The sequence below is a fragment of the Natrix helvetica genome (assembly GCF_964273705.1).
Source record: "Natrix helvetica genome assembly, chromosome: Z".
NCBI lineage: Eukaryota > Metazoa > Chordata > Lepidosauria > Squamata > Natricidae > Natrix > Natrix helvetica.
The window spans coordinates 426,062-453,679 of NC_138554.1; the positions used below are offsets into that span (position 1 = coordinate 426,062).

General features: G+C 62.0%; 2 protein-coding genes across 4 annotated transcripts; both read left to right on the forward strand.

The window, feature by feature from the left end:
- The first annotated feature begins 607 nt into the window (after positions 1-607).
- On the forward strand, positions 608-20,122 carry LOC309402135 (calmodulin-binding transcription activator 2-like). Its single transcript, XM_081971732.1, is given in 22 exon segments — positions 608-893; positions 1,055-1,140; positions 1,376-1,479; positions 3,915-3,982; positions 4,618-4,753; positions 5,317-5,388; positions 6,473-6,626; positions 7,725-7,868; positions 8,270-9,381; positions 9,498-9,624; positions 9,743-9,877; positions 12,740-12,858; positions 14,325-14,503; positions 15,374-15,452; positions 15,768-16,068; positions 16,160-16,515; positions 16,712-16,898; positions 16,901-17,241; positions 17,431-17,502; positions 18,155-18,348; positions 18,932-19,006; positions 19,276-20,122. Coding segments are annotated over 21 exon segments (4,050 nt in total). The 5' UTR covers positions 608-893; positions 1,055-1,112; the 3' UTR covers positions 19,343-20,122.
- Positions 20,123-23,557: 3,435 nt separating this feature from the next.
- On the forward strand, positions 23,558-27,227 carry LOC309401025 (histone deacetylase complex subunit SAP25-like). 3 transcript variants are annotated; one of them, XM_081969931.1, is made up of 5 exons: positions 23,558-24,052; positions 24,898-25,046; positions 25,913-26,020; positions 26,355-26,455; positions 26,665-27,227. In XM_081969931.1, the coding sequence occupies exons 2-5, from the start codon at positions 24,908-24,910 to the stop codon at positions 26,863-26,865; spliced, it is 549 nt and encodes a 182-aa protein (XP_081826057.1). In that variant the 5' UTR covers positions 23,558-24,052; positions 24,898-24,907; the 3' UTR covers positions 26,866-27,227. The 3 variants fall into 3 exon arrangements, with proteins under 3 accessions (XP_081826057.1, XP_081826056.1, XP_081826055.1); XM_081969930.1 differs by having other exon boundaries at positions 23,558-23,965; XM_081969929.1 differs by having other exon boundaries at positions 23,558-25,046.
- Positions 27,228-27,618: the final 391 nt, after the last annotated feature.

Below are 27,618 nucleotides of genomic sequence, written 5' to 3' on the forward strand. Positions count from 1 at the left end.
ATCTCCCAGAATTCCCCAGCAGCAATTCCCGGAGTTGATCCAACCTTGGTCAAGGTTAGACATGCCTGCTTTATACCCTGCCAAGAGGGGCACTTCCTTGTCCTCCCCACTCCCTAACCCATTTTCCTGATCCCTTCCTCAGACCGGGCCCTGCTTGCAGTACCATTTGGCCTCATTGGCATCTGGGGTGGTTGTTTTTTTAGACTCTGCCCCTTTAAGACGGGCGGCCACCGCCTCTGCTGCCTGGGGAATTCTGGGAGTTGAAGTCCACCAGTGGCCAGGAAAGCCTCTTCCTGGGATCCTTTGGGGGGCTCCTGGCAGCGGGGCTGACCCCAGGGCGGAAATGCCGCCCCCAGCAGCGCCCCCTTCCCGGCGGGGTGCAGCCCAAGGAGCAGAAAATGTCCCCCCTCGGCCTGCACCCGGGGGCCGCCTTCCCCCGCTCCTTCCTGCCCCGAAGTCCCTGGGCTGAGCCGGGCGTCTGCAGGGAGGCTGCGGGCTCCCCATCCTCCCGCCGCCCACGCGGGAAGCTGCGCTCTGGGCGGCATCGGGGCAGGGTCGCGGCGCCCCGCAGGCGAAGGATCCGGGACCCCCGCCTGGGTGAGACCCCGGGAAGCAGGGCGGCATCGCCCCGCCGGTGGCCGCGCTGCATCCTTGCTGGGATTGGGTCCGGGGCCGCTTCCTCCCTTCCGCCCCGGCAGTCTTCGCCGCCTCCGTCCGCGCGAACCCCTCCCGGGCAGCCAGGCTGCTCCGCCGCCGGCCGTACGCACTGAGCTGAGGGGCCGAGCTGTCACCGGCGGGGCGGAGCGGAGCCGCGGCGGAGGCAGGAAGGGGCCGAGCAGCAGCCGGCGCAGGGAATGGCGGCCGGTGGCGGAGCCGGAGCTGCGGGCGCCTCGGCAGGTGCCAGCCGGGCAAAGCGGGCGGGCGAGGCTGGCACCGGGCGGGGCGGGGGTTCCGGGTGCGGGCGGGGCGGAGGAAGGGAGGGAGGGAGCGGGGGCTGCCGGTGTCCGAGAAGGGGCCGCTTCCCCTCCGCCGCTGACGCCCTGCCGCCCCCCAGGCTGGTTCGCGTGGAGGCTGCCCGGCAGAGCCCTCTGAGCGCCCCGCCCGCCCCGAAGATGAATAAGGCGGCCACGGAGGTCTCCGGTGAGTCGGGGGTCTCGGCCCGCGGGAAGCCTGGGGCGAGGAGGAGGGCCGGTCTTTTCCCACGGGGAGGGGCCGGGCCGGAGCCGCCGGGAGGGGGAGGGCAGGTGGCGGCCGGAGCGATCCTTGCGCAGACGGGCGTTTGCCCCCCTCCCCTCCCCTCCCCTGTTGGCGCATCTCTGAGTCTTCCCGGGAAGGGTGACCCCGCCGCCTCTGTGTCCCCCCCTCCCTCCCGCAGAGAATAGCCACCACCTGAAGGTCTTCCTGCCCAAGAAGCTGGTGGAGTGCGTGCCCAAGTGCCCGGCTCTGCCCAAGGAGCGCCTGCGCTGGAACACTAACGAGGTAGGGGCGCTGGGTGGGTGGGTGGGTGGGTGGGGAACGCAGGCTGCAGCTGCTGCAGAACCCCGAACCCATCCTGGGGTCTAGCTCATAAACTGCCCCATCAACTAGACAGGCTCAGGCACTGAAGGGCCCCTCTGGATGGTGGGCTCTGCCCTCCTTTCGGGACCCCCTCCGCCCGACCCCCGCGTGGCCCCTAAGGATCCAGGCTCCTGTTTCCTGAGCCTCCCCCCCCCAGCCCCCTGCAGGTTTTCTCCTCCCAGTCTCTGAGGTCGAATTGCACTTGGTTGGCACTGACTGTGGCCAGGAGGGATCCCCCTCCCCTCTTTTAAGCCAACCACCCAACCCAAATAAGCCCGTTTTAAAATAGGGGCTCCCTTCACCTACTAGCCCAGTGCAAGGGGTGTGGTAAGTGTGTGTGTGGGGGAATGTGAGCCCACTCTAATCTTTGTATTGGTGCATAAAACAGGGAAGGGGTTTCTGCCAGGGGCTACTTGGGATCTGGAACGAACAAACCCCACTGATGCCCTCTTTTTTTCGGAAGAGCGGCATCCTAGAAACCGGGCATGGAAAAGGAGCCCAGGGCAGCGTTCCTGAGGTGGGGGCTGTAGTTCCTCCCAGATGGGGGGGAAGCCACGTGCGCCCCCTCCCACATATTATCCAGCCCTCCTGCGCGTCTTCTTCATCCTTTTTGCCTTCCTCTGGAGACTCTGGAGCACATGCTTGAAATTCCGGCTCCGTCCGTTGTGCCCGCTGGTCCAGGTGCCTCTCCCTCTGGCCTGGCTCTGCTCGCCCTTCCTGGCCTCTTTCCTGCCAACGGCCACCATTTTTGCTTTCTGCTTCTGCCACTCGGCTGGCATCTCCTGCCTCTCCCTTCTGGCACCCGGAGCCTCCCTCACACCCAGCCGCTTCCTGTGCAGTTCCTCGCCTGGTTTTGGTTCTGGGGAAGGCCCCGGCCTTCATATTATTAGTGCTGCATTGGCATTTCCCACGAGGGAGGGGGCTGCTGGCTGGAGGGGAGGGGGTTCTGCTCTAAGAAGTCGTCTGTCCCCCCCCCCCGTCCCGTCCCCCCCCGGTGATTCCTGCACGTCCTGGACCAGGTGCCCTTTGGAAGGGGGCTGCGGCCGCCTGACCCCTCGGTCCCAGGTCAAGGCAGGGAGAAGGCCGCAGGGTTTTCCACTGAACGGTGGCGGGTCAGAGGTTGGTTCTCACAGGCCCTGAAGTTGGCTTGACCCCCGGCATCCGGGGTATCCGCCTGGGCAGCCTTGGGAGGGCCACCGGAGACCGGTATTCGCTGTTCTCCCAAAGGACACTTGGCTGCAGACAGACTGGCAGGAAGTGAGGGGACCCGGAGAAGGCGAAGGCTCCTGGATGCCAACTCAGGGCAGTCTTTGGGGGGGGGGGGGGATCCGGCAGATTCCGCTCCAGGCTTAGAGGCTGCTGGAGTCTGAAAGGGGAGGGGGACGCCCTGCGGGGCCTTCTGGCTTGCAGAGGACCTCTGGCCAGAGGTTGCCCAGGGTGGGGGGGGCAGCTGGGGGTGCTGGAGGTGGGCCAGCATTCCCATCAGGGCTCTGGGGTGGGAGGGGCTGCCGGCTGGAAGGAGCACCGGGCAGTCCTTGGGTTACAACCAGGGCTTTTTTTCCCCCTGCACCCCCCCCCCCCAGCTCTGCCTTTAGACCAGGCCTCTCCAACCGTGGCAACTTTGAGCCTGGTGGACTCAACCTCCCAGGATTCCAAGCAAAGCCAGCTGGGGAATTCTGGGAGTTGAAGTCTGCCCGGCTCAAAGTTGCCACGGTTGGAGCGGTCTGCTTCAGACCCTGGGATGCTGCTTGCCCAGAAGGACACCCCCGGGGGCTCCGTCCTTAGGCAAGGGATCCTAGTTTTCCAGGGTCCTTCAGTTGCCCTTCGACCTTCGGAAGGAGTATCAGTTGCTTCCTTCCCTGCCATGGTCACTTTGAGCGGCCTCTAAAGGGCTGGGGGAGGGCTGCCCCCTTCTCTCCAGCCTCTCTTGCCCAGGCCCACGTTGGATCAAGCCCTGGTTTGACCCGAGTGCCCGGAGGCTTGTCCAGGGAACAGGGCATCTGGGGGGGGGGGGATTAAAGTGAGGAAGGGGGCCCTGGGCCTCGTTCTGCTTCCCGGCCTGCCCAAGAGACTTCGGCCCTCCTGCCCCCTCGGTCCCCCCAGCGGCTTTCTTGGGTTGCAAGAAAGGAATTGACAGAAATGCAGAATGGGGGAGGAGCCCATGCCAGGGGCTTCCCAATTGGGAGGGCCCCAACCTCTTCCGGCTTTCAGGGAAGGATCCCTCCAGATCCTTTTGGAGCTCTTTTAGGTTATCTCCCCCCTGTGTTTGGCCTGACCCTCTGCTGGCTGCCCGGCCCCTGGGCATTTCCCAGGATGGGGGCTGCCTCTGAGGGGATCACTCTGGATCTCTCTTGCAGGAGATCGCTTCTTACCTGATCACCTTTGAGAAACATGAGGAATGGCTCTCGGGCTCCCCCAAGACCAGGTAAGGGGCCGGTCCCTGCTGCCTCAAGGCCGGGGCAAGGGGGTTGGCCAGAGGCCCGGCCCACCCACCCGTCCCTGGTGAGGCAGATGCAGCTGGTGCTTTGGGGGCCTGAAATCCCTTCTTGGGGGGAGGGGGGGGTCTGGGTAAGCAGCACCACCTGCCCACTTCTAACTGGCCTGCTGCTTTGGTCCAAGCCTCCTTGGGCTTCAGACATGCACGTTTAAAGGATGAAAGGAAAGGAAACGTAAAGCATGAGAGGAAAAGACCCCCACCCAAATGCCAGCATACAGGCGTGACAAAGCCGCTTTGCAGGGACGCTGCCAAAATGGGTGAGGGTCCTTGTCCCCTCCACCCCAGCCGGGCACTTCCCGCAAGGTGGGCTACAGGATGCCGGACCCTCTTTGGCTGCCCCTTCTGGCCTTGGCAGAGTGGAGGAGCCCCTGCTGGCTGGACGGAGACTCCGAAGCCCCTTGCTGGGGAAGGGGTGGGTGATGGCTGCGCCCCCAGGGGCTTTCTGTCCTGCTGGCCCCCAGGCCTCCTGCCCAAGGGGCCCCTGCAGACCTGGGGGGGGGGGTGCTCCACAGCCGCAGGGCCCTCCGGGAGCCGCTGCTGCCCAGGACTTCCTCTCCTGGCAGACCCCAGAACGGCTCCCTCATCCTGTACAACCGGAAGAAGGTGAAATACCGGAAGGACGGCTACTGCTGGAAGAAGCGGAAAGATGGCAAGACGACACGCGAGGACCACATGAAGCTGAAGGTCAAAGGGGTGGAGGTAGGACCGCTCCCCCCGGGAAGGGGCGAAGAGGCGCTGCAGAGGCCCCAGGTGCTCTCTAGGCAAGGGGGGCGCAGAAGGGGCCCCTGGAGGGATGCTGGAGGTCCTTCCGGGGCCCCTGTTTCAAGGGGGCTGCAGAGGCCAGGGGTGGAGAGGAGGATCCGGCCCTGGGAGTGGGGGAGGGGTTTACAGGTGGTCCTTGACTTACGACCACAATTGAGTTCAAAATTTCCCATCGCTAAGCAAAACATTGGTTAAGTGAGCTTTGCCCCTTTTATGATCTTCCCATCATCGTTAAGGGAATCCCATGGCTGTTAAGTGAATCTGGCTTCCCCCGTTGATTTGCTCACTGGAAGGTCACTGTGACCGTCCTAAATACGAGTCAGTTGCCAACCTTTTGGTTAGCTGGGGATGCCGCAACGGGTCGTAGGTGTGAAAAAACAACCAGAAGCCGCTGTTCTCAGTGCTGTTGTAACTTTGAACGGTCACTAAACGAGTGGTTCAGAGAGGAGGACTATCTGTGCTGGGGTCTGATTCCCCCCAATCTCTGTTGCCTTCCCCAGTGTCTCTACGGCTGCTACGTCCATTCGTCCATCGTCCCGACATTCCACCGGCGCTGCTATTGGCTACTCCAGGTAGGTCTCCCTGCGGCTGCTGAGCCGAGCGGGGGCTTTCCTGGAGGAATGGGGTGGGGAGGGATCTCCAGAAGGAGGATAGCAATTGGGTGAGCTGCTGCCCTCTCCTTGCACTTTGCAATGGCTGGCCTTATTTCAGCTGAAGAACGTTACAGTCTACGGGGAATTCAGTTGTGCACCTGCCCATCTCAGGGTGCTGGGCTGGGGGATCCCGGGAGTTCAAGCCTGCACCCCTGAACGTTGCTAGGGTTAGGGACCTCCAATTTGTAGGCTTCAACTCCCAGAATTCCCCGGCTAGCTCTGCTGCCTGAGGAATCCTGGGAGTTGAAGTCCCCAAGTCTTAAAATTGCCAAGTTTGGATGCCTCCTGCTTTAATAGGACAAATGATGATTTTAGGAAACATTTTTATTCACTGTTACTTACTTACCATACCAAGGACTGCAGGAGAAAAATGTCCACAACACATACATTCTTTGTCTGGGAAATATGTGGGTCTGGTGCCCTGCTTCTTTTGGGGGGTGGGGGGGAGGGGTCTGCTTGGCCTTCCCTAAAGAGGCTCCTCATTTCTCATGGCTCTTGTTATGTGACGAATTGCCGTGAGGAGGGGGATCCCTTGGAGGGGAAGGGTCCATTCCCGAGGAGGAAGAGGCAACAGCCCAGGTACAAACTAGGAGAGAAAGAGGGTGAAGACAGCTGCTCCTTAATAGTTCCCCAGAGTACATCTAGAGGCAGAGAGTCTTGAGTCTTCAATCCGGCAAGAATCCGTCTACAGGTTTCAAGCAATGAAGAAGTTGACTTGGAAGAGTCATCACGGTTCTTCCTGCTTTGGGGCCTGACGTGCCGTCTCTTTAGGACTCCCCAGTTATTCTCCGGAAGTCCTCTTTTCGGCTGGGGAGTCCCCATGGCTTAGCTTACCCACCCCAGTTTCAGTTTGAGGGCGGGAATGTGGGTTGGATCCATCTAACTACCAGGGAGAAGCGGGAAGGAAACCAGGATTCAAGGCTTAGGAAAATTCTTCCCTCTTTTAACAAGGCCTGGACTGGCTCCTTTGTTCTCCACCCCCCCCCCTCCCCCACCCCCGCAGAACCCGGACATCGTCCTGGTCCACTACCTGAACGTGCCAGCCATCGAGGACTGTGGGAAGATCTGCAGCCCCATCCTGTGCTCAATCAACAGTGACCGCAAGGAGTGGCTGAAGTGGTCGAAGGAGGAACTGGTCGGACAGCTGAAACCCATGTGTAAGCCGTGCAGGAGCCCTTAGACTCGTGGATCGCTTCCATGCGGGCATCACGGTTCCGCCTCTAAGCGATTTCAGGGTCAGCCTTTTGCCCCCCAACAGTCTGGCTCCTCATTTTACGGACCACGGAAGGACAGAAGGCTGAGTCCATCTTGAGCCTGCTGAGATTCAATCTGCCTGCAGCGCTGCACTCCTAACCAGGATGATGGGTTTTAGGGGTCTTTGTGGAGGGAGGGAACCTGCCGGTCCTTGACTTACGACGAGTCACTAAGTAACTCTTCAAAGCTCTGATTGACCTACCTGGTGTGGATTTATGACCCGGAGTCGAAATTCCAACGCTCAGACCCTCCTCCAGGTCACATGACCCCCACAGGGGCTGGGCAGCCAGGCCACCTTGGCCGCGGTTTGTGGGGTCCCACAGTCAACGGGTGAGTTGGGCTGCGCATGCGTGCACCAACTCACCGCTCTCGTGGCCTGGTTGTGCGGAGGCCACGGCCTGGCCGTGGTTTGCAGGCCAGCGGTTGGGGACCGTAGCAAAGAAAGGCTTCGCTTAACCAAGGTTTAAGAAAGGTCACAAAATTGGGTCCATCCTGTGAGCGGCCCATTTTGTAGCCATCACGAGTGACCAGCTCCATTGCAGTTGTAACTCAAGGACTCCCTGTCCTCTCTTCCTGGAGCGGGGAGCTCTGAATGGCCAGCTGGCCGACCCGCCAAGGGCCGGTGGCTGTACTCAGCCTGCTCTGGCCACCGGCAGGGGCTGCTCAGAAGCGCCAGACCAGCAGCCTCCTCCTCTGTTCCCAGGAGGCTCCGGCTGACCAGCAGCTGGACGCCAAGCCCTTGCTGGGCAGGCTGGGTGCTTTGGCCATCTGGGAGCTGCCGCCTGTCTGGGGAAGGAAATTTGGCCACCGCCTCTTGAAAAGAGGCTCCCTTTTGCCCACTCAGTGCCCCAATGCCCGTGGCAGGGGCAGCGCCCCCTCCTCCTCCCGGGGGTGGGTGGGGGTGGGGTTTCTGCATTTGGGGAAGGCTGGTTGGGAGGGGAGGGGATGACAAGGCCGGGGACCCTGGGCTGGACACACGGCCTCCTCCTTCCCTCCCGCAGTTCACGGGATCAAGTGGGCGTGCGGCAACGGAAGCAGCGCAGCCGAGTCCTCCGTGGAGCAGCTGGTGCAGCAGATTCTGGAAAGCCACCAGGCCAAGCCGCCCCCCCGGACCCACGCCTGCCTCTGCAGCAGCAGCAGCCTCGGTCAGCGGCCGCTCCCCTCCCCAGGGGCCTCCGGGGCATCCCACCGGCTGAGAGGCTGGGGGACTGGGGACTGGGGGAGAACCTCTCCAGGAGGGCTGGGCTGACACCCAGAGGGTCTCAGGGGTTAGAGAGGCAGGGCCACCTGGGCCAACTTAGTTTGTCAGTGTGGGTGTGGGTGTGTGTCAGGCGGGGAGGTTGTGTTGCCAAGGCAGGAAGTCAGGTGGCCAGAGGAAGGAGGGGGAAAACACTGTCTGGAGTGGAAGTTGCCCAGTTATGGGGCTTGAGGGGGGGCACTGCCTTTCCCCCCGCCCTGCCAGCCCTGCAAGTAAGCCAGGATCCTCGTCTGAGGCTGGAAACGCTGGCTCTAACCCCCCCTCCCCCCTCCTCTCCTCTCCTCACAGGGAGTCCCGGCCACGTCCCGCACAAATGCAACAGCATCAAGCACCGGATCATCTCCCCGAAGGTGGAGGTCCGTCCCTGCCCCTTCCCGGCCCTGACGGAAGTGCAGAATATCTCCGGCAGCCCCGAGGCCAGAGCTGAGGCTGAGCCGGTCAAGGGGCCTCTCCTGGACAGCAAAGGCCCCAAGCCCGCCAAGACCAGCTCCCCCATAATGGCCGATGCCCTCCCTGACTCCACACAGCCCTCCCCTGCCCTGGCCCGGCCCAGCGGCTTCCCCAAGCAGGAGCGGCCCCCAGGCACCCTCTCCGTCAGCCTTCCCGGCAGCACCATCTTCGTCATGGCCGGCCCGAGTGGGCCCGAGAAGCCACTGGCCCTGACCCCCAGCCAGCACCTGGTCTCTGGAGAGGGTGCGGCGGTCCCTGTGGCACCTCTGGGCCTGTCCGTCTTGCCCGGCCTGGTCCTCTCGCAGAGCCTGGAATCCGCCATGGAGACCAACGAGGGGGCCTCGGACACCTTCGACCCCGACCGCTTCCTGAACAGCCCCAAGCAAGGACAGACGTATGGGGGCGGCCCGGGCCTCCAAGCCGAACCAGAACCCCCGGACAACGCCCCGGCCGCAGGCTACTCGCTCTACGTCTCTGCCAACCGTTTCTTCATCCAGGATGACGCGGCCGGGCAGGGGCCCCCTCCCCTCTCAACCAGCCCCACGGTGGCAGAAGCCAAGAGCAGCACGGAGGCGCCCATGGAGACGGCGTGCCATGAAGGGGACTCCCGGGCTGAGGGGCTGCCTGGCGAAGGGGGCAGAGAGGCCGGGGGGGTGCCGGAGATCTCCCCCAAGGAGCTGCAGGAGGAGCTGTACTCGGTCATTCAGCGAGTGGCCGCAGGAGGCCCCTTGGGCCTGTCCTTCGACAGCCATTTCCCAGACCTCATTAGTGAGCTGATGACCGAGGGCACGGCGGCCGACAGCGCAGGCAGCCCGAACGGCCCCAGTCCCGGGGCAGGGAGGCCAGAGCCGCTGGCCGAGCCTTGCTACATGGTGGAGGCCGCCTTGGGGGGCTCCGCTCAGCCCTTGGTCTCTATCACCGACTTCTCCCCCGAGTGGTCCTACCCGGAGGTGGGTGCTCAGCTGTGGGGCCAGAAGGGCCCCGGAGGCCTGGCTGGAGGGGCAGAGGGGTGGGGGTGGGGTGTTGGACCCTCTTTGACTCCTGCCTTTTCCTCCTGGGGGGCCAGGGGGGCGTCAAGGTGCTGATCACCGGCCCTTGGATGGACGATTCGGAGTCCTACAGCTGCCTCTTCGACCAGATCTCGGTCCCTGCTGCACTCATCCAGTCCGGGGTCCTGCGCTGCTATTGCCCAGGTAGGGGAGCCGGGAGGGGGGAGGGGGAGGGAAGGCCCACACAGCCCCTCCCGCAGCAAAGGGCCACTCTGCCACCGCCGCCCCCCCTCCAACCGTGCTCTCCCCCTTCCTCCCGCAGCCCACGAGGCGGGGCTGGTGCCGCTGCAAGTCGCTCAGGACTCCTGCCTGCTCTCCCCTTCCGTCCTCTTTGAGTATCGGGCGCGGAACTTCCTGGCGCTGCCCAGCACCCAGCTGGACTGGCTCTCCTTGGACGGTGAGTGGGGGATGCGCCCCTCCCCCCTCCCGCCAGCTGCGGGCAGGGGACCCCGCCCTGTCCAGGGGTAGCCTCCACTTACGACCGTTCCTTTTAATGACCAGAGTGGGGGGAAAATGATTTCTTCTGACCATTTCTCACTCTTACGACCGTTGCAGCGTCTCTGGTCACGTGATGCAAAGTCGAACGGCCCGTACTTATGACCATTGCCGAATCCTCGGATTATGTGAGGTCCCTTTCCAAACGTCGGACAGGCAAAGATAAAGGGAAAGACAGACTCGTTTAACAACCGCGTTGCTAGCTTAACGACTGCAGCGGTTCCCTTAACAACCGTGGCGAGAAAAGCTGTAAAGTGGAGCAAACCTCACTTAGCAACTGTCTCGCTTAGCAACCAAAATTTGGGGCTTAATTGCGGCTGTACGTTGAGGACTGCCTGTAGAGCCGAGGCCGAAAGGGACCCGGGGGGGGGGGTTTCCGTGCTGCGCCTCTGAGCCCACGGCTGCCCAGAGCCCACGGCGGGAGCTGCCCCATGGCCAGGCTGAGGTCTGGGGCTCCGGAGGGTTCTTTGTGCCGGGCCGGGCCTGGGTGTCGCCTTACGTGGATATTCCTGGCATGTGCAGCGGAAAGGCTGGGAGGGGCCAGGAGTTTCCATGACGGGCTGCGCTGGGCCCACAGATCCCCTCGGGGGAGGGCCAGGCCAGGCTGCCCCCTCCCAGCCCCAGCAGCACCCCTCCCCCTGCTCCCACCTCTGCTGCTTCCCATCAGGGCATCGGAGTAGGCACCCTGCTTTGGTCCCGGGGGGGTTGCAGCTGAGCCCCCCCACTGCCCAGGCCGAATGCCCCCTCACCCCTCACCCCGGCCTCTGCCAGACCAACCGGGTGGGCCAGTGTGGCTGCCCTCCTGCTTGAGGGCAAGGAAGGCCTGGGGATCTGCAGGCGGAGAACCATGGCCAGCCTGGAGTGGGGGAAATCTTCCGATGCCGGGGGGGGGGGCAGCCGGGAGCTTCTGCACCCCCTCCCCTGTGCAAGGGCTCCAGTTGCCTCGAAGCAGGTGGGCCAGGTAGTTCGCAGCCCTTCAGGCAGGTGGGGGCCTACCTGCTTCCGACCCAAAGGGGGGTGGGGGTGGGGAAGCAGACTGAGCCCGGCCCACCCCGGAAAGACCTCACCTGGCCAGAGTCCGGTCAGAGCCTCTGCCGAGCAGCTCTCTCCTTGCCAATCGGGCAAAGAGGCTTTGAGGGGTGCCTGAAGAGCGGCCCCTCCCCCGCCTGTGCCCGGGGGCATCTGTCCAGGCACGCACGGCCGCACCCTCCCCCCCCATGTGACCTGGAAAAAATCCCTTTCTGAGAAGAAGGAGCTGCCCGATCGCCCTGGCAGAGGCCGGGCTGGGCCTCTCCCGCCCCCTCCCTGGCAGCTGGGGAAGGGAGGCAGTGGGGAGCAGGGGGACCCCGCTAGGTGGGGCGGAGAGGGGCCCCTTCCCCCCAGAGGAGGCCGTGCAGGGGGGGCTCCGCTCAGCCACCAGCTGCAGGCGAAGGTCCCTCCGGCTGGCCTGTGTCTGCCAGAGCTCATTAAAGGATTGCCACCCTCACCACCACCCCCGCCCCCGCCCAGGCCGGTGGCTATTTTCAGGACAGCCGGAGCTGGTCAGGCTGCCTCTGTTCTCTGGCTGGTGGGGAAGAGCTGGATCCCCTCCCACCAGGGCCTCAGGGGTGGGGGCAGCAGCAGCCCCTTCTTCGCCCAGTCTTTGCATACCAGGAAGGGTAGCGGTGCCCTGATCTCTGCCCCCCCCTCCCCCAGCAGGGGGACGGGCCTAACCTGGGATTTCTTTGCGGTCCCTGGCAGCTGCCTCTGAGTCCCTCCAGAGTTGAGGAGCAGAGCGCTGGGCTTGGGGGTCAGGCAAGGGGGCAGCCCCGTGTCCCCCAGCAATGCGCAGATCAGGCACTGGCCTCGGGTAGGTGGGGAAGGGGCCGGAGCATGGATAGAGGGGGCTGCGGCTGGAGGGAAGGACCTGCACCCTGGGGGGTTGGGGAGGGGGTTCTGCTCTGGGGGGGGGGGAAGAACACCTCCCAGCCATGGGTCCTTGGGCTCCAGTGTGGGCTGGCAGAAGCAGCCCTCCCTCCCCGAGGGGCAGCCCCCTCTGGGGGGCCATGAATGAGCTGGGGGGGCTGGGTGGGAAGGGGCAGGGGTTGTCTCCAGCACCTTTCCTGGCAAGCGGGGTTTCGGACACTTTGGGGGGTGCTCTGCCGTTCACTTGACTTTCCTGGTTGGTGCCTGTGACGGTTGGGTGGGGAAGGGGCGTCTTTCCATTCTGCTACTCGTGGAAGGGACCCCCCCCCGGGCTTTGCTCTGTAAAGAGACTGGGGGAGATGGCTGGGGGTCCCTGGCCTTTGGTGGGGCTGAGGGGGCCTTCCCTTCATTTGGGTTTTCTTGCCACAGACTGTGTTTGTTTGTTTCTTTAATCAATGTCTTTCTCTAAACCCCCCCAACCTCCCCCCCATCAGGCAGAAGACACGAGCCCCCTTCTAGCCCCCCCCCATCCCCATGGGCTGGGTCCACTCCTTCCTGGAGCAGCCGCAGGACACGGGGGCTCCGGGGGCCCCCAGGATGAGCCCAGTTTTCTGCTCCCCTTTCCAAGACGGAGCGGACTGGTCCAGCCCCCCCCCCCCATTTGGGCCAATGGAGATGCCCCTCCCCCTCATCTGGCCAAAGGAGGCCGGACGTTAATCGCCCCAAGTCAGGATTAGCTTAACAGGATGCCCAGCAACCTCTTCGCCCAGCTGCCCCCCTCCCCCCTTGCCCCTGTTCACCTGGGCTGGTCAGGGCGGGGCTGGGCTGCCTCTCACCAGCCTCCTTCCCCCCCCCCCAGATAACCAGTTCAGGATGTCCATCCTTGAGCGCCTGGAGCAGATGGAGAAACGCGTAGCTGAGATGGCTGCCTCTGCCTCCCACGGCCCCCAGCCCCAAGGGGAGAAGCCCCCTGGCCAGGTGAGAGGTGGGGCAGGAGGCTGAGCTTGTGAGCCGGTGCCCAGCTGCCATGCTCGGCTTCCTCCGTGACTTGAGGGCTTTGCCAGTCGGGGGTTCAGGGGCGCAGAGACACACCTTCTGCCAGTCTCTGGGCTGGGGGCACCTGGATCTGGCCGTGGGGGTGCAGGGCCCCCTCTCTGGGAGGCCTCTGGCTGCCCTCCATGCTGTGGGGCCTGTGCCTGCCCTCCGCTGATGCCCTTCTGCTGCCCCCCCCCATCCCTTCTCTCCTTCCGTGAGGCTCTTCCCCAAACCCATAGGGCTGCCCCCTCCCCTTTCGCCCTTCGGAAATGTTCCTCGCCCCATGGCTCCCCTCCGGAGGCTGTGGGACCCCTCCGAGCCCTCACTCTGCAAGGGCGTGGCTCACAAAGGGTGCCCGTCCCCTTGAGCTGTGGGGGGACAGAGCGAGGGCAGGGGCTGGACAGGGTCCCCTCTGAGCCAGAAGGTCCAGGGTGCGGGACTGCTGCTTGTCGGGAGGGGTGGATATTGGGGGGTTTAGCTGATGCCCCCCCCTTCATGTGTCCTGCTGAGCTGCAAGTGCAGAACTGACAGGAATTTTCAACCCCCCCTCTCCCTCCCCAGGAGCCCCCAAAGCAGGCAGCGTGCAGGCAGTGGCTGGGGTGGAGGTGCCCCCCCGCCCCCTTTGTCCCAGCCCCACAAGCAGCCGCCACCACATGTATATTTAGTGTGCGTCCCCCCCTCCCCCCCCGGCCTGGATCTCGGGTTTCGCTGAGATTGGCACCTGCCTGGTCAGCCAGACCAGCTATTCTGGAGCTGCCCGGCCGGCCCGGTGGGGAGATAAGGCCAGGCGGCCTCTGGGTGGGATTAGGGAGGCGGGAAGGCATCTGGCCCCCCCACCCCTCCCCGGCCACCCAATGGCCCCGAATTCTTTCCGTTGTGATCAGCCACTTGGCCAGAGGGCAAGGGCACCACGTGGAGACTTTCTGGGCGAGGGGCACAGCCTGCCTGGCACACACCACAGCCACGTCTTGCGGTCAGAGAGGAGAGCGGGCACTATAGAAGCCATCATCCCCAGTCAGGAGGGTCCTGGTAGAGCCGGCAGAGCAGACAGGTGTAAGGAAGCTGGGGGGGGGGGGGGGGCATGGCCGTGACCTAGGAGCTGAAGGGCGCCTGAGGGACAGGGCGGCCACTGCCCACCAAGACCTCTGTCCCCCTTGGCTGCCCCGAGGGCGCCTTTGAGGAATATGGCATCCCACTCCTCACTTTCCCCTCAACTGGAGGGCTTCAGCCGGCTGCAGGGACTGCCCCCCCCCGCTGGCTCCTTGCCCCCCCTTGTCCATCCCACCCCCTGGGGAGGGGGCTGGGGGGGTCTCGGGAGGCTGGGGGGTTTGGGTGGGAAGTGTGGCGCCTTGGGGGAGGAGCCTGGAAGGGGCGGGTCTTCACCCCCCTCCTTCCCCCGCCCAATCTAGGCCGCCTCCGCCTCCTTTGAGGAGCGCATTGTGGCCGTCTGTGAGAAGATGATGCTCTCGCAGTCGTGGCTTCGCTCGGAGACCCTCGTGCACCACGTCAGCTTCCGAGGGATGACTCTCCTGCACCTGGCAGCCGCCCAAGGCTACACCCGCCTCATCGAGACCCTCATCAAGTGGCGGTGAGTCCCCCTGCCCGGAAAGCCCAGGCCTCATTGAGGTCTCTTGCCTAGAAATCTGCTTTCCACCCAGGAGAGGAGGCAGGCTAGGAAGGGAGAGGAATTCTGAGGGGGCTACAGCGCCTTGTCCCGGGTTACTAAATTTATGCTTTATTAGTAAAAAAACAAATAATGTAATAAACGGATTTAATCAATGGATGGCTATCCCCTGTGGACACCCACAGCTTAGTCCTCGGCTTACAACCAGTTCTGACGGTCAAAGCCGCCTCCCCCGAGGCCACGTGGCCAAACCCCCCTTCGTGGCATCTGTGGACACGTGACCCTGTTTTACGACGGTTTGGCTGAAAAACTCACCATTATTTCTGGCTGGCTTAACAATCGTGACAAAATTGAACCTTCCCCGTCTAACTATGGTCACAACTGACAAGCGTGATGGTCAGGCTCCATGACGGTCATAAGTCCAGGTCTGCCTGTGTGCGGCTGTATCTGCTCCGTTCTGCAATGGGGAACTCGGAGTTCTCTGGAGGGAAAAGGAATCAATGGCGCAGGGGGCCTGGATCGTTGGTTCCGGAGTCCGGCCTTTGATTCCGCAGGAGGAGCCCTGCCGGTCCATTTGGCCTGCCGGGAAGCCCCGCGAGTCTTCAGTGGGGGATACTGCCATTGGGGGGTGGGGGCTTCTGTCCCAGCAGGGCCTTCCGGGTCTCGGTATGCAGGCCCTCCAGCCAGCCTGCAGGTCCCAGCCTTTTCCTGCCTAACAAGATACCGTCCGTCCTCGGATAAAATCTGGCAAATGTTGACCCTCTGAAATCGGGTGGGGGGGGTGAGGCTGTGGGGGGGGGGGGCTGGCGTGACGGCTGCTCTCGGTTCCCCCAGGAGTCTCAACGCCCAGAATCTGGACTTGGAGCAAGAGGTGGATCCCCTCAACGTGGACCATTTCTCCTGCACCCCCCTGGTGAGTGCCTCTCCAGGGAGGGGAGGGCGGAAGGGGGGGCTGGCCCTGTCCGGCAAGAGAGGAAGCCAGAGCCACCGGGGGGGGGGGGTGTAGGTAGCAACGGCCGCCCACGCCCCTGAACTGGTTCTATCAGTGGCGCCATAGGCGGCACCGTCTTGGGTTTCTTTACTGCTGCGCATCAAGCGTGCCTGCAAAGTGCGCCCACGCCAGAAATGCGTCCCTGAGCGAGTCGTCAGTCGAAGAAGCTGGAATCCACTCCGGCTGCTTTGCCTCAGCCGTGGGTCTCATTCCTGTTCTCCCACCCCCCTCCCCCAGATGTGGGCCTGCGCTCTCGGCCACTTGGAGGCAGCCCAGCTGCTCTACCGGTGGAACAGCCAAGCTCTGGCCATCCCTGACTCTTTGGGCCGCCTGCCACTCACCGTGGCTCGTTCGCGGGGCCACGTTAAGCTGGCCACGTGCCTGGAAGAACTGCAGCGCCAGGACGAGGCCCTCCCCGAACATCTGGGGCCCTCGGCGGACGTATCCGGGTCGGCCGGCAAGGCCTGCGTCATCGGCCTCCAGCACCCCACGGAGGGGCTGCACGTCCCCTCCCCGCTCTCGGCCAGCCCAGACACAGGTGTGTGTGGGGGGGGCTTCCTTCCCTCGGGGGAGCGGCCTGCAGCGATGCTTGGTGCCCACTGAACCCCCGAGTCCCTCTCTCTCCTCAGGGCTCAGCACAGCCAGCGGGGTCTCCTCCCCCTCGGAGCGCTCAGAAGGCTCCCTCTCCGTCACCTCGGCCTACTCTAGCGGGTCAGCCCTCCAGGAGTCGCCGGCCTACAGCCCCGAAGCCGAGGGAGCCATGGACATCTGCCAGGGCCTGCCCCCTGGCAGCCTGGAGGGCTGGTACTTGCCGGAATCCATCAGCCCTCCCGGCCTCCCGCCTGCCTCCTTCTTCCTGAACTATGGCGAGGGGGCCACCATGGGACCCCCGGGGGCCCCCGAAGCTCAGCTGGAGCCGGAGTTGCTGGCCTACGGGGAAAACGCTGAGAACGAGCAGCAGCTGCTGGAGCCGGACGTCCTGCAGGTCCACATCCGTGTGGGGGGGGGGAGTGGGTGGCCACCCTTTCTCTGGCCGGTCCGGGAGCAACTCCTGCAGTGGCCGTGTGGGAAAGCCCAGGCGGAGCCCCGGGGGGGGTCTCCTCCTCCAGGGCTGGGCCTCTCCTCTTCAGTCTAAGCCTAAGCCTGCCCTGGTCCTCATCTCCCGCCCTGTCCCCTTGCAGGTGGACGTGGTGACCCTGGCCAAGCAGATCATTGAGGCCACGCCGGAGCGCATCAAGCAGGAGGACTTTGGCTGTGCCGAGGCGCCTCTGCGCGAGCGGTCCAGCAACGTGGGCCTGAACGAGACCATGTCCTGGCTGGCCAGCTACCTGGAGAACGTGGACCAGCTGCCCAGTCTGCCCCAACGACGGTAGGTCTGCCGGACCCCCGGGAGGGGGCGGGTGGGGGGGAGAGGCTGGTGAGGTTTTGGGAAGAGGGGCTCATGTCGGCTTCTCCCCTTCTGCCTTCCAGAGGTTTGTCCCCCTCGCCCCCCGGGCGCTCCTGCCTCAGCCCCCTGCAGTCCCCGCTGGCGGAGCTGTCCTTCGAGCGCCTCCCTCCGCCTCCCACCGCTGCCAGCTGGGCCGAGTTCCTCAACGCCTCGGGGAACGGGAAGATGGAGAGCGACTTCGCCCTGCTGACCCTCTCCGACCACGAGCAGCGGGAGCTCTACGAGGCCGCCCGCATCATCCAGACGGCCTTCCGGAAGTACAAGGTGAGCCTCCCGGCCGGGGCACATCACCGAAACTCATTTAACGACGGTCTCTCTTACAATGGAAATGTTACCAGTCAAGGACTTCCTGTATTTGGGAGGGTGGGGAGAAGCCTCGCTGGGGAGAGGGGAGAATCAGGGCTGACACCCCCCCTTCTCTTGTGCTGGTGTTCCCCTCCCCCCACCCCGCAGGGCCGTCGGCTGAAGGAGCAGCAGGAGCTGGCGGCAGCTGTTATCCAGAGGTGCTACCGGAAGTACAAGCAGGTAGGGCTCCGTTGGGGGGACAGCCCCATCTCTGGCCCCTCCCAGCCTCTCGGGAGGCTCCCCCACACACTTGCAAGCGCCCCCCAACTAACCTGCTGCCTCTCTCTGTCTTGCAAGCTGACCTGGATTGCCCTGAAGGTAACGCAGGAAAGGGGGGCCCTTGCTCAGAGGCCCCGGGGAGGGGCCACTCCCGGCAGGGGAAGAGGGGAGGCAGGTGGGGCTGGGGAGGAAAGGGGTTTCTCTTCTCCTCCTCCCGAGAAAGAGCAGGCCATGATCGGCTCCCGGGATGGATTGGGAAATGGAGGATCCGTCTTTGCTGGGGGAGGGGCATCTCGGCTCCAGCTGGGGGGGGGGGCAAAGGGAGAGGGCTCGATGTTTTCCTTGAAAGGGTGAGGATCCTCTCCCTGTCCTACCCCCCCCACCCCACCCCCACCCCCAGAAAAGTCCCAGGGCTCCTGAATTGGGAACATTTTCCACCAGGAATTCAAGGCGTTTCAGTTGGTTGAGGCTGGGGAGCCCAAACCTCCCTTGGGGCCTGGGGACAGTGGGATCTCATCCCCCCCCCCCAGCCTTTGATGGGAAGGCTGTGGGTGCTCCGGGATTGGCAGGTGGGAGACCTCCTCTCCTCTCCTCCCTCCCTCCTCCCGCCCAGTATGCCCTCTACAAGAAGATGACGCAGGCGGCCATCCTGATCCAGAGCAAGTTCCGCAGCTACTACGAGCAGAAGAAGTTCCGGCAGAGCCGCCGGGCCGCCGTGCTGATCCAGCAGTCCTACCGCAGCTACAAGGAGTACGAGAGGCTGAAGGAGGGCCCCCGTGCATCGGCCGCCTTGCAGCAGAAGATGAAGTGGGTGCCGGGACAGGGCTGGGCCGGAAGGGGGTGGGGGTCTGCAAGGGGAGTAGGCCACCTGCTCTGCACAGGGTGGGGGGGGGAGGAAGGTAGGAGCAGACCCGGCCTGGGGCACTCGGCCGGAGACCCTCGCCCTGAAGGCCAAGACCCCCTCCCAGCCAAGTCCATAGCCATGGGCTCCTCCCTGTCTCTGGTCCTCACCTGGGCTGGCAAAGCTTCTCACCCCACCCCCCGCCCCCGAGAAGGACAATTTCAGCCCCTTGATGTGATACACACCCCCAACAAGGATTGCGCCCCCCCTCCCTGCAGCTGGGCCTGATGCTGCCCTGGGAGAAGAGCCGTCCTTCAGGCAGCCTGGGTGGGGCAGCTCTGCCAGCCTCCCTTAGGCAGTAGAAACGCTCCCCCCCCCTTTCAAGCTCGTATGCCCTCCCCCCCCCCCCCGATGCCCAGAGTGCCTTGGGTTGAGGTGAATGAAGGCAGTCCTTAAGAGGGTTGCTGAGTGAATCCCTTCTCTGCCATGGGGGGCCTGGTCCACTCCAGCCTCTTGACACCCCCCCCCCCCCATCTCCTCTGCCGACAGGGGGCCCTTCCTGACCAAGAAGCAGGATCAGGCCGCTCGGAAGATCATGCGCTTCTTACGACGCTGTCGGCACAGGTACGGCAGAAGGGGGGGGCACCGGGGGGGGGAAGGGAATGGGGGCATTTCTGCAGTTGCTGAACAGGCTTCATCAACACTATCAGGTGAGGTTTCTGGGGGGGCAGTTAGAAGATCCAAAGGAGACCCAGTGTGAGAAGCCCAGCCAGGTGCCTGTGGGGCACAATATATGTGAGGGGGGGGGGGGGTGCCTTGTTCTGCTCCAGGGGCGTGGGGGGGTCCCGCCCTCCGTTCAGAAGCCACCCCTTGGTGTCCCCACCCCAACACAGGATGAAGGAACTGAAGCAACGGCAGGAGATGGAGCTGCCCCCACAGAAGCGCGGCATGGCCACTTAGCCTGAAGAGGACGCCCGCAGGAGGCGGCAGAGGAGAATCCTGACCCCAGCCAAGCCCCCCAAAGGACGGGGGGGGATGGGGGGGCCACGGGCCTCCCCGCAGGAAGGAAGGAAGGACTGTGCAGTAGAGCCCCCTGGGTCAGAGCTTGGCCCCTTCCCGCCTGGGGTGGGTGCGGAAGCTCTCCTGGCCAGGGCCCTTGGCTGCGTGGCAGGAGCCCCCGGGGAGCTCGCCTTCCATCTGTGCCAAGGCTCCTGTGCCACGCAGGGGCTTTTCCGGGGGTCGGAGGGGGACGCCGCACCCCGGGCTGTGTAAGGGGGAGGGAGGGATTCTTGGCGGGAGGGGCACTGCCTTCACACCAGCTTTCTGGAGGGCCTGCAGCAGCCCCCACTTGCACTTTTGAGACCCCGTCTTGTTTTCTCCCCTCCCCATAAGCTGAGCCAGGCTGGGATTTGAAGAGGGCCCCCCCCCACTCCAGCACCCCCCCTGCCCCCTTCCCCGTGCCTCTGTACATACGTGTATGATATGGGCAAAAGGTGGGCAGGTTGGCATCTGCTTAACCCAAAGGCGTCTTACCCCTTGGGGTGGCGGCAGGAGGCTGGGGAGAAAGACGCATGGCTTGTAATTTTGGAGCCCCTCCCCTTCTGTCCCCCGCCCCGAAAATCTCCTTTGTGTATTTCGGCCCAGCCTCTGGGTGTCCCTCCCTCCGTCTCTCACACCTGCCTTCCGTTTTGCATGACTTTGGTTGGTTTGTACAAATTTACATTAAACGGCAAGAAAACCTCCAGTGTAAAGTCCTTGAGTGGGCATCAGCCTGGCAGGAGTGTGGGGGGGGGGGGCTGGAGCCTCTTGGTGGGGGAATAGGCACAAACACCATGCCCTGGGAGTGGGAAGCAGCAGCCGAGGGTCTCCCCACCATCCAGGGGGCAAAGCGCATTTTCTCAGTTGGCCCAATCCGTGCTCTGCATCCGTGGGAGGGAGGGAGGGAGGAATCTGGCCTCAATTCTGCCCCACCCTCCTTGGCCTTTCTGATTGTGCCCTGCTGGTCCCCCGTGTGGCCGGAGGAGGGGCTCCTGCTAAGCGAGGTGGCTCCCCTTCTGCTCTCAGCAGGGCTGTCCAGCAGCTCTGGCCACTGCCCGATGTCCGGCCCCTTGATGCCTCTCGCTTCCTTTTCAGTGGGTCTGTGGACCTCGGGCATGGCTGGGCAGAGACTCTGGAGGACCCCCCCAGGGAAGCCGTCTCTGCCCCAAGGGCCAGCTGAAGCTGTGGAGTGCCAGGAGGAGGCCCCGCCCCCTGGCAGAGGGGAGGAGGGGGGCTCCCTTCAGCTGCTGCCCATGGGGTGAAGTGGGGCAAGGGGCAGTGAGGGAAGAGGCTCCTGCCTGGCTCCATCCACCACCTGCTTAGCAACCAAAGGGGGGGGGGGGCGCTTGGAGGGGGGTTGGAAGTGCCCCCGAAGGGGCATTTGGGCTTTCTAGGCTGAACTCTGGGCATTGTGCTGGAAGGTTCCAGCAGTTTCCCTGAGCCACTGAGATGCCAAAGAGAATGAGACTCCAAAGACGAGGTTTGCAAAAAGTATCGGCTTTTATTTATGGCCGTAGGAAAAGCTGGGTGACCAAACTCTCTCCAAAACATACAAACAGATTAATGCAAAGGAAGAGCCTTGCCCTGCGAGAGGGGCTCAGGGGGTCATGTACATTTTAGGCAGACAGAAACCAAGTTTATCCAATCAGAGACAAAGATTCGTTACCAACGTTGATCTTTAAAGCGTTCTTTTGCTCGAGCTGCTGTCTTTGCGTCTCCCTTATCTATGGAGGATTCCTAGAGCCTTGTGCAGGGGGGGTGGCAGCTCCCCTTTGCCAAGTTCGTTTTTTGGCAGAATGCTTTAAGGATTTATGAGCCAGGAAAATTCCCTAGTTTGGTTCCTTTATCTATGGGGCCTGATATTCCCGGGTAACAATGTCTTCTGTTTTCAGGAACGTTCCTAGCTTTGAAGCCAAGAATAGAAAGACCAGCAGTGAGATGACATTTGCAGTCTAGTATTAAGGTTACAATTTGCTAGGCTAGAAAAGAACTTAATTTCTGACAGTCTACAATAATACAAGCAGAAGCCCATAACAAAGCTTAATTCTTAATAAATGATTTCTAACAGTATAACATATCAGAAGCAAACAGCAAATATTGGTTTAACCAGTCACAATTATATATTAACATAAGCCATTCATAATAAAAGCAAATAGCCAATATGGATTCTTTTTTTTTAATCCATGGTTTTTTAAAAAAAATAAAAGACAACATTAAAAAAATGTTCATCCATTGCATACAGGATGTCGTTTGTTTGCAAGTGCTTTTGCACCCGTATTTTCAATTACATATACAATCCCAGTTTTTCCATCCAATATAGCCAAAAACCCTCACTTTCATTGTGCAGCATATGCTCAATTACGATTAATATTAATACATCCCTGCGACCAATCCGCTCACACAGAGAGGGACTTCTCCGGGTGCCGTCCGCCAAACAGTGTCGGGGGGCGACACCCAGGAGCAGAGCCTTCTCTGTGATGGGCCCAGCCCTGTGGAATGACCTCCCCCGTGACATCAGGATTACTTCCGATCTCCGCTCCTTCCGTGTACAGCTGAAGACCCACCTCTTTCAATTATCTGGCCTGGCTCAACCGTAGTTTTTTCTTACTCCTCCTGACAGTTCTTTTAAATTCTTAAATTTTAAATTATGTTTTTACAATTGGGGCATTTTAATGGTGATTTTTAACTGTCTAATGTGATGTAATTTGTTACCTCCTCCGTGCATGTATGTCTTTGTATATATGTATGTGTATGTGTTTGTATATATGTTTTATGTCTTATATGCTTTATTGTACGCCGCCCCGAGTCCTGTCTGGAAAGGGAGCGGCTAATAAATTTAAATTTATTTATAAATTTATTTATTTATTTCTTTTCAATAAGCTTAATTCTCTTACATTCTTCATTGTCTGCTTAACACCAACGTACCTTTATGCAATCCTTGTCTCATTTTAAATATTTTTACAGTATAAAAGAATTTACCAAATGTTTATGTTTGTATATCTTTCACTGCTTTCAACAGGATATCTTTATGGTATGCACTTAGAGTTACATATTATATTACCAATCTTCTATCAAATGTACATTAGTTCATTTATTATCTTTATCCTTCATTTTTATAACGAAAAATTCTAAATTATTAATATATATGTCAGTGTTTCATTGTATTATTGTTAGTCTAACAAGATTATTATATTTTTAAAACATTGTATCGTTATTAGTCTGTTTAACAACATTGGACCTGGACATGAAAAATGTTTAATTTATGTTTTAATTGAAGGAGAAAAAAGAGAGCCAATATGGATTCTTATACTCGTTCAGTGGCCCCCTGACAGCCCCCTCCTCATGCCAGCCTTCCCTAGGAAGCCCAGAGCAGAGCCTGGCCGGGCAGGGGGCTCTTGTGCCAGACCCTCCCCAGGAGGGGTTAACGGCTTAGCTCCAAGGGGCTGCACGGAGAACAAACCGCTTGCGACGGCTTGAATTTAAATCGGTTAAAAAAAATGGAAACGGCTGGGCTTGCATAATAGTCCTCCGGGAAAGGGAAGCTGGAGAAAAGAGCGGCTAGAAGAGGAAGGCGCTCTGGCCTCCGACTCGCTGGCCGGTGACGTCATGACGCCATGCCAGAATCCTCCCGGAACAAGGGCTGAGGGGATACCAGGCTCCTCCTGGGGGAAGGGGGCGGGGCCAGTGGGAGAAAGTGGGCGAGGGCGTGGCTAGCTGCTGCGCTATTTAGGGGCGGGGCTGCGGGGGGAACACGCGTTTCTCCCCCCTTCTTGGAGTGCAGCCGCCCCCCCCCCGTCCCGTGAGGTTGAGCTATGGAAGAAGGGAGTCGGGGGGGACCCTGGAGGTCGTCTAGTCCAGCCCCGCCCTTGAGCTTCTGCGGCCTCGGCGGGCTTCGTGGGAAGGGGGCGCCCGGGCTACTTCCCCACAGCCCCGCCGAACAGGAGTTCCCTTCGGGCTGTCTTGGCGGTTCAGCTGGACCGCTTGACCGGAGAGCCGCCTTAAAACCCGCATCGATCAATGAACCGACGTAGCGGACAGGCACAGCCCCCGAGAGGAGCCGACACGGGGCGGGGGTCCCGGGGTGCCGCTGCGCGGGAGGGGAGCCGCTGCACGGCCCGTGGTGGGGAGGGGGCTGTGCAGGGGGAGGCGGAGAGGGGCCGCCAAAGGGCCCAACCTGCTGCGAGGGCTGCCGTCGGACGGAGTCGAAGGCTCTGGGGCCGTCGATGGCGAAGAAGTGCGGCTCTCTGGCTTCCAAGCGGCGGCGGCGGCAGAGCCCGGGGCGAGGAGCCCGATGCTGGGCGCGCCCACTCCGGGCCCCGCTGACCTCCGTGGCGCTTCGCAAGGGACCCGGGGGCCGCGCTCGTATCCCCTTCAGGCCGCCTTTGGAAGCGGTGCGGGCCCACGACCGGCCGAGGGGCTTCCGCGGTCTCGGAGCCTCTCTGCGGGGGGGCGCGAACTCCCGGGGCTCCGCTCCGACTCTCGCGACGGCGGGGCGCGCTGGCTTCTGCGTCCTGCGCGGAGGGCGTAAGAGAAAGCGGCCCCCCGGTGAGTTTCAGGTCGCTCTGAGCCCCGGCCCGGGCAGAGACGCTCCTGCCTTGTGGGAAGACGTCGGGGGCGGTCACCCGGGTGCAGGTAGAGGTCCGGGGAATGCGTCGTTGAAGATATTGGACGGGGGGTGCGTGGAACTCCCTGCCACGAGGCTGCAACATCCAACACCCTTTCGTGGATGCGCTGCTGGTTAGCATGTATAGCACCCTCCCCCCGCATCACCTCCTGCCCTCCGCTCCGTTGGCCTTCCGGGAGGAGACACGAAAAGGGGTCGCTATACTTGGGATCTGCTGCTCCCTCGGGGGCGGCGGTGGGCGACCAACCTCCTGGTGATCTCCCTGGCCAGGTTCCATTCTGGCGAGTTGGCCTTCCTGGAGGGGGGGGGGAATGATCCCTAAAGAGACTTTGGCCCGAGGGGAGGGCGCCAGAGGGCCCGAGGGGGGCTCACGAAAAGGTAGATTTAAGTTAAAGGACCCTCTAATTTTCCTCCTGGTTTTGCCCGGGGGGGGGGGGCAGTCTCAACCTCATTAAGGCTTCTGGACTTCAATTCTGGCTGGGGAATTCTGGGAGTTGAAGTCCACAACAACGTGGCCAGGGTTGGACACCCTTGGTCCAAAAGAAGGAAAATTAACCTTTAATTAAAAGCAACTAAAAAAACATCAGTGAAGGGAAAATGGGCTCGTCCACCAGGGAGTTTGTGCTGCTCTGGTGCCACCGTTGGCGTGTCCGTGTGGGAGTGGAAACAGGCTGGCCATGCCCTGCTGGATCTCTGGATAGGGGCTGCCGCTCCCCCCCCCCCCACAAGGGAAGGGCCCCTGCAGTCCCTGGATGCACCCCTGGGACCCTCCCTCCTGCTTGCCCTCAAAGGGGCCCACCCCACCCCAGAAATCTGGCAGGAAATTGCGGGGATCCCTGTTGCTCTCCTGCAGGCTTGCAAAAATGTTGGAGGACTTTTGGGGCACCGGAGAGGAGGAAGAGGAGGAGGAGGAGGAGGAGGAGGTGACAGCAGCTCCCTCAGCCCAGACAGGGGACCCACCTCCCGCAGGAAGGGATCCGGCAGGGCATCTTGTGGGTGCTGGTGAGTGGGGCTTGGGGCACGCTGGGTGTGGGTGACCTGGGAGCACTCTGGGCTGGGGGACTCCTGGGGCTCAAGGGGAGGGCAAGGAAATGGGCACAGGCCTTAATGCCAAAAGCTTGGCAAGGCCCACAGGGTCTGTGCTCATGCCCAGGAAAAGTGCCAGGGCCAAGGAACGGCCATCCTCTCCCGAGCCTTCCCCAAAAGGCTTCATTGTGGTCCTGCCTTCTGCATCACCCAGCTTCCTCTCCTTCCCCCCCGCCCCCCCCCCCCAGGGAAAAGCAGATCAGTCACAGCAGGGGAGGGTGGCAAAGAGGGGACGCCATGCCCACCTTCCTTCCTGTGGCGCCAGGAGCCAGCCCTGCTGCAGAGGGCAGCCTCCTGCCCGAGGTCCTTTGCAGGCTTCAGGCTGAGCAAGTGGGCTGGAGGGGGCTGAGGCGGATCCAAGGAAGCAGGTTTGGGGGTACAGCACGAGGCCCCCCAGTGGGCACCTCGCAAAGAGCCCCTTCAGCTTCAGTGCTGTCCCCAGCAGCCCCCGGTGCTTCCTCTGCATAGACCTCTCTCTCCAGCTTGGTCTACATCGCAGGGCTGTTGTTTGGGGATGGTAGCACGGCTGAGACATGTGGGGTGCACCTTGGTTTGTCAGTGGGCAGTGGTGAGATGGGGGAGGCCCTGTGTGCCACGCGTGTCTGCCTCTGTGAGAGAGAGCAAGTGACGGTGAATGGGCAAGCTGGACCCTGCCCTCTGCTGCCCCTTTCCTGACCACCAGCCTCCCTCTGCAGTCTCAGACATGGGGGGGGGGGGGGGCGGCAGCCAGCACTTCCGGTCTCCCACTCCCCAGCCTGACCTGGGTTTGGTTGGCACTTCAGGCTGCCGGACCCTCTGCCACCCGTCCCTCCAGGCCTTCTACTCAGCCGCCTTGGGCTGCAGCCGCTGCTCCCGGCACCCCCCTCCAGAAGGCCCAGCAGGGGAAGCAGGTGAGTGGCTGCTGCAATGGGGGTGGGGGCAGGGGAGGTGGCAGTCCCTGGCACAGGTCTCCCCACTGCGGGAGGAGCAGTCCGCCCATGGCAGTTGCTCTCAAAAGAGGAAGGGAGAGGGCTTTCCTTTGCTAGGGAGGGGCAGGGGTCCCAGAGCCTTCCCCCTCCCCACCTAAGGCCAGGTTTTGCAGACTGGGCCACTCGAAGGTGGATGGACTTCAACTCCCAGCATTCCCCAACCAGTACATGTGGAAGACTCCTCCCCCTCCCCGGTCTCCCAATAGGCCCAGTTTGAAACCCCCTCTGAGATGATCCCCCCCCCTTTCTTTGCAAGGACCCCCACCCTTCCTGGACTGCAGCAGTTTCTTCTACATGGACCCCACCCAGCCCCCCGGGTCCCGGATCTACAACTGGCTCTCCTGCTGCTCTCTGGAAGTAGGTCCCGCAGGGGAGGAGGGGGCTGAGAAGGGGACAGCCAACAGGGCCAAGGAAGGCACCGATTGCTGGGGAGGGGGATTTGCAAAGAACCCGGGGGGGGGGGAGGGGAGTGAACACCGAGCCCACTGCAGCTCTGCCCTGTGATGGGGCTGCCTGGCCCAAAGGAAGGGCTGTGGGGCAGCTCCCCCCTGCTTTTCTCCCTCCAGGTCCTCCGCCGGCTGCCTCTGAACACCCCGGCCCCCATCATGGCCCCCCGGGAGGCCCCTCCCACTCCCAGCCTCTGCCCCAGGAGACGACGCTGGCTCTCCAGCAAAGAGCTGAAAGCCGTCTCTGCCCTTCTGGAACTGCCAGCAGCAGCACAAGCTGGACGCCAGGCTGACAGGGGGGCCGAGCAGGGGGGCCCTTAAGAACCCCTCGGACAGACGGACTTTCTGTGCTGTGTTCTTTCTTACTGCCCAACTGTTGCAACTTTAAGACTTGTGGACTTCAATTCCCAGAATTCCCCAGCCGGCTCCCCCACTTTGCTGAAGTCAAGATATATCACGTCAAGCGCATTCCCACTGTCTATTAAGAAGGTTACCCTATCAAAAACGGGATAAGTAGTGTAGCTACATTGGTTCTTCCCTCATCCATGTTGAATTCTGGTCAACCCTTGCTGCTGGGGAATTCTGGGAGTTGAAGTCCACAAGTCTTAAAGGGGCCACTGTTGGCCATCCTGTTTGGGGAACCGAACCGCCCCCTGGGCTTCACGGATGGAATAAAGTTAAAAGTTTCCTCCTTTCGGGTCTTTGCTCTTCTCCCAGGAGAGATTGAGTCCTGGGGCTGGGCCTCCTTCCTCACTATTGGGGTGGGGGGGGGGGGTGAGGGCTTACAGAGGGCTCTGGAGAGGACACACATCCCATTCGCAGCCATTCTGGCCCAGCCAAGTTGCAGTTCTAGTCACACCCCCCCCCCCATTCCAAGAGAGTTTTGTGGGGGCCTCACCCCCACTTTCTCCCCACCCTCATCCCCTGTGGCCCCACTGCAAATTCAAGAGCCTTTAACCAGGGGTGTCCAAACTTGGTGGCTGGGGAATTCTGGGAGTTGAAGTCCACAAGTCTTAAAGTTCCCAAGTTTGGACACCCCTGATTTAAAACTTCGGGAACGCCACAAGCGCCTGG

Coding starts and splice junctions, on each gene's coding strand:
- LOC309401025 (XM_081969929.1), top strand. CDS start 24,797: ATGCACCCCTGGGACCCTCCCTCCTGCTTGCCCTCAAAGGGGCCCACC. Junction 25,047..25,912: donor AGGGCATCTTGTGGGTGCTG/GTGAGTGGGGCT, acceptor TTGGCACTTCAG/GCTGCCGGACCCTCTGCCAC. Junction 26,021..26,354: donor AGGCCCAGCAGGGGAAGCAG/GTGAGTGGCTGC, acceptor TTTCTTTGCAAG/GACCCCCACCCTTCCTGGAC.